At 34.5% G+C, this 5,710-nt stretch overlaps 1 protein-coding gene across 1 annotated transcript; it reads right to left on the bottom strand.

Moving 5' to 3' along the window:
• Positions 1-333: 333 nt before the first annotated feature.
• On the bottom strand, positions 334-4,513 carry rhbdd2 (rhomboid domain containing 2). The gene is made up of 4 exons (XM_017488514.3): positions 4,193-4,513; positions 3,612-4,016; positions 3,068-3,218; positions 334-2,548 (listed from the first exon to the last, which is right to left on the bottom strand). Exons 1-4 carry the CDS (start codon positions 4,377-4,379, stop codon positions 2,161-2,163), a joined length of 1,131 nt encoding a protein of 376 aa, XP_017344003.1. The 5' UTR covers positions 4,380-4,513; the 3' UTR covers positions 334-2,160.
• Between the last annotated feature and the right edge of the window lie 1,197 nt (positions 4,514-5,710).

Raw genomic sequence — 5,710 nt, 5'->3', positions numbered from 1 at the left:
ATTTTTATTTTTGCAATAAGGGGCCAATTCACTGTGTTGAGCCTGGCATTTTCCCTATATGTATGACCACCAACAAAATGTGTATATGTCAGAAAAAATACAAGTTACAATACATATTCTGGGAATGGTCTTTTAGTAAAGTATGTGTGATTTATGGCTGTGACCAGGTTGGGTGGACAGATAAAATAATAACTTTGTCAATGTCCAAATTTTTTTGGCCCTGAGTGTACATTAAAATAGCTTTCTATAAAATTCCACTTGAGAAAACTATGTCTTAGAATGGACCTAATATTAAAAAAAAAAAAAAAAAAAAAAAAAAACAGCAACAGAATGTGAATTCTAGACCCAGATTTTAATAAAAGCTTTGTGACAATTAGGGCTGCAACTAACAATTATTTTCATAATTGTTCAATTAAACAATTGTTTCATAATTCATAATTTTCATAAACTTCAGACTAAAAATTTACACAACTGTTTGTCCAATTATATAAGACTGAAAAGTACCCAATACACACAGACACACACCAGAATATATATTAATTTAGGACTGTAGTTCATAAAAAATAATGCATAAATACTTTATATATATATATATATATATATATATATATATATATATATATATATATATATATATATATATATATATATATGTATATATGTGTGTGTGTGTGTCTGGAAGATGACACCGCTATTCCAACAGTCCATTGCTTTTCTGTTTCCTTTCAGCTTTGTTTTGCCTCCGAATAAATGTTTATTGACAGCCAATTAGGAGGAGAATGAGGACATAGTACCATGTACATGTCAAGTATGCAGAGAAATATATGTATAAGTATTTATGCATTATTTTTTATGAATGCGCAAAAAGCACTGAATTAAATTACAGTCCTAAATTAATATATATTGCACCTTGTGGCTTCTGTTACTCTCTTTAGGCATATTGTTTTCCTTGTGTTTACTTTTGCTCATAGTATTTTAATGAGACATTACAGATTGTACTTGCGCTCACACTGTGCATCACTGCGTCTACACCGCGGGTGAGGAGCAACACGGCCTTATTACTAACAGATCACTTCCGTTTTAATAAACAACAGAATTTACACTGACTACAAACACAGCATATAATAACAATAAACTTAAATAAAACTAAACCTTTTAAGCAACTCGCACCAGTTTCCCCTGCCCCTTACACACAGTGGAGCATTTTGGATATAAACATAAGTTTGTGCTTGTGTATCACTGTCGTGCTTCCCTGCTACACAAACTCCGCTTTATAAAGTTTGATCATCTCCGCGGTGTTTAATATAAAATGCACCGGCTTATACTTCCGGTTAGTAAAAAAAACAAAAAAAACTGTCCCATTTGAGATGATATTACCTTTCTAAAATTCATACACTAGACGGTAGAGTACACAGTGCATAGTGTAGGTGTATAGCACGTCATTTGGGACACAACTTTAGTATTTACTCTCTGAAGTGTGTTTTTGGAAGAGAAATAACGTAATGAGTAAATGTACCTGGTGCCGCGTGCAGGCACTTATCGATAATGAGATTCGTTAACAACAATTTTCATAAACGATTATTGTCGATTTTTTCGATTAGTTGTAGCAGCTCTAATGACAATGTTTGTTAATAATGAGGCATCAGGAACTGAAAGCTGAAATTCTGATCATATTCTCTTTCATATTCATATATTCATATTTCAGATTTCATATTCAACATTTAACCTCAAATTTCTTCAGTATAGCAAAAAAAATTATTTGTTTAGCTGTTCCAATACTTTCAGAGGGGACTGTATGTAAATATAAGTATACATATATATATATAAATATATATATACTTTTTTAAATATATATATTTTCATGTATAAATCTGTTTTTACTTTTTTGCAATGCAGTATTTCTTACACACTGATGAGTAAAAATTGTTTTGAGTAAGATAGTAAAGCAACAATAATAAAAAAAAGAAAAAGTAAACGCACCCTATATCAGCTTGTAGTACAGCATCACAAAATCAAAAGTTACATTGATTCATGGCTGGCTTGTTATTCTTAGCTACAGAGTGCCTGTATAAGGCCCTCCAACTGTTATCATGGGTCAGCATCACTATATGCATTTTTATTTTACATTTTGGGTGGACTGCTCCACTCAGGTAGACATTGCTAAGTGGAGAGCACGGGGACAGATGCCACAGAGTCGCCTTGAACTGTTGTGTGTGATGGGTTACCAAAAGACTGTACAACCATATTCATATGAGGGCTAAAATGAGAATGGGCATAAGGAAACTTTGGCATCCAAAAATCGCTGGCCTGATATTGATGACTGTGCCCGTGTCCACAGTCATGTCCATGTGTATGTCCATGGCTGGATCCAAATCTGGGCCCAATGCTATATCCAGGGTTTAGAGAAGGTTTTGTGTAGTTCTGTTGGATAATGGTTGAATGTGACCAACCATCTACGCTGCTTAGAGCATTTCCTTTGGCTTGAGAAGCAAACATAGATGCTGGAGCATAAGACTGGACAGGGTATGAGCCAGGTGATGGGCTGCATCTGAAAGAGTTATCAGTGCATTTTATCATAAACATATCTTGACATATCAAAATAGATAATAAAACGGACTACTCTGAGATGGAAAATTATGTATATATATTATAAATCAGAGTTTCTCTAACATTTTGCAACCACTGACCCCTTTATCTGTAAAATAATTTCCTCAGACCAGGTCAGTACAGATTTGTTTTATAAACAGAATCTAACTATTCAAATATTAGACTCATTATTTAAATATGTACAATAATATATTGACTATATATTAGAAACAGAACATTTTAATCTTAAACTTTCCACTGACAACACACATTAGGTCCAAGTTTACATTATTTATAGGTCGACTTGTTTTTAGTATTTGGATTAAACTCACTTCAAAATATAACTTTGATAACAATGGGTTGTGACACCTTGTTTATGCTTCACAGACCTCACTTTGAGAACCACTGTTATAAATAATATATGTTTATAGTAAATACAAAAAGATTATTCCTATTTTTTGTTGAGAAAATGATTACTCACATAGTGTGCAGGATTTTTTTTCGCTCCCCTGCGGATGCAGGGACAAAATGCACCCATGTTATTTTCTTCAGCAATCTGAATGGCACCATCTTCTCAAACACACACGCTTTGGACTCAGACATCTGAAACACTGAAAACCATTTCATGCCATCTAATACAAATCCTTCAGTCAAGGACATAATATGTAGGTGCAGCTCTATTCATCTACCATCTTGACCAAATTGTTCATTTTGAAATATAGTTACATCATACATACGTGAATAGAATTTACTGATGTTTAAACTTTAGAAGACCAAAATGTATATTCTGCCATATTTAGGGCATCCAGGGCATTCTGGATGTCAGTAATAGTAAATCAATGTAATCACACTTGTGTTGTAATCTTGGAGATATTTCACCAATCATGTGAGTGGCTTCAACAGTATGAATTTATATTTACTAGATGTTTAAAATGACCTGTATGTCAAGTTTTAAGTCACAAGTCAATTGGACACTGATAAATGGCAAGACATGCAGACACACACAATAACCAGGAAAAGGATACACATCTGCCCAGTAATTACAGCCAGGACATTGCATAAGAACACAGTATTTGGGATAAAGAGATAAACAATGAACATCAGGAGCCAGGGAAGAGCTGCAGTGGGCACAGTAAAGCCTAGCAGGAATGCCTTCCTCATGCGGGAACTGATGGTCACCATGCCCAGCATGGCGAGAGAAGCTGGGATTAGGCCTGAAACTGAACTCCTTGTAGATGGAGAAAACAACAGCAGTTCCAGTAGTACATGTATTACGCCAATAGAAGTGACCAGAAAAAGTAAAAGGTGCAGGAATCGCACTGTGCCCACTCCTTTCTCTAATCCACTGCAGAACGACACTAGCACAGCCACACTGAGAAAGAGGTGTTCAACATCCTTATGGTAAAAGCAGTAGGTGAGAAGTTTGTGAACTGGGGTGGGGTTAAATAGAGAGACAGAGTTAAACTTTACACAAACCATACATTCAGCAGAAGATACATCATGATTATACAGTGTATATTATTAAACTGCTGAAAGAGGCACGGCGTTATATTAGTTACCTGTGTACAATGCATTCTGTACAACATATTCTGTAATAAAATCTTACCATGGCCGTTGAGAACAACGCTGGATTCCAGACTTAGTGTATGTCCCGAAATGTTGAAGTGATTCGTAACGATGCTCAGGACACAAGATAATGTGACTACAAACACGACCCCACTCGTAAACTCGAACGCAGACACAAAACTATAAATCTTCCACAGTCCATCACGAAACCTGCCACGCATTTTCATTGTAAATACTATGACATAATGTTCCTTTTCCTAAATGAAATCAAACAAAATCGAAAAGGCTCGAAATATAGTTCATCTTGGGAACCCAGTAACGTATCAACTTCCGTGTTGGGGGAAACTTCAACCTGTCGTATTCGAGACTGCTAAACTGCGCAGAGTTTGCGCAGAGTTTGCGCAGAGTTTGCGCAGAGTTTGCGCAGAGTTTGCGCAGAGTTTGCGCAGAGTTTGCGCAGAGTTTGCGCAGAGTTTGCGCAGAGTTTGCGCAGCGTTTGCGCAGCGTTTGCGCAGCGTTTGCGCAGCGTTTGCGCAGCGTTTGCGCATCGTCGCTAACCTTTGTTTTTTGTTTTTGTTTGTTTTGCATTCAAACTTTACCAGAACATTAAAAGCTAACGCATGTGAAAATATAAGTACTTACAGACTGAGTTAAACTTATCATTAATACATACTCACTACAACAAAGAATCAAAATGAAAAGCAATACAATAAATAAATAAATAAATAAAGTAATATATTGTAGGGGATTAAACAAAACCATAATGGTTAAACAGATCATATAATTTCCTGGCAATATGATTTCTCATATTTTTTTAAGGCCTGGGTATATAGGCACTGCTCCTTTTTAAAAACATTAAGTTGGGTGCTATTTAAAAATTTGTGAATGAAATATTTTAATAAAATAATTAAACAATTTATAAAGCATACACTTTTGTCCTCCAAAAGTACTCCAGATTTAACCAAATCCCATGCAATAGTGGGTAAAATAGACATTTTGTTTTATCCAATGATATACCTCAATCCAAAATGGATTAACCAACACTGAAAAAAATAAATGTTCAACAGTTACTATATCATTATTACAAATTTGGCATGTGTTTGAATTCATATTTAATCTCATTCTTAGGAATACCTTAGTTGGGTAAATATACATAATTTTAATGTGCACTTCTTTACATTTAGGTGGAAGGGGAAATCAAAGATATTTGCTTCTGAACTAATTCACTGATTTTCTACTGAGATGTTAAAAATTTTTTATCTCTTCTCATATGACCAGGATAGTGTTCCTGCACAAGACATTTTCTTATAAACCTATTAATACATTTCTTACCTACAAAATTTATTTAGCCTAAATTACGATACAATATCTTGGGAATAGCTGCAGAATATGTTAAAAAACCCTTTTATAATTCCCATAATTCATAAAGGAATGCTTCTAATAACTAATACTTCTTTATATAGTTTCTTTTCTCCACAATTAAAATTGAATGGGAGAGAGAAATAGTTTGTATATAATGTAACCTTAGTTTTGACAGGTATAGGTCAAAGGTCAAAAA

This window comes from Ictalurus punctatus, chromosome 16 (assembly GCF_001660625.3).
Source record: "Ictalurus punctatus breed USDA103 chromosome 16, Coco_2.0, whole genome shotgun sequence".
Lineage (NCBI taxonomy): Eukaryota > Metazoa > Chordata > Actinopteri > Siluriformes > Ictaluridae > Ictalurus > Ictalurus punctatus.
Note: the sequence above shows the minus strand (reverse complement) of the source record. Positions and strands in the feature narration are given on the sequence as shown.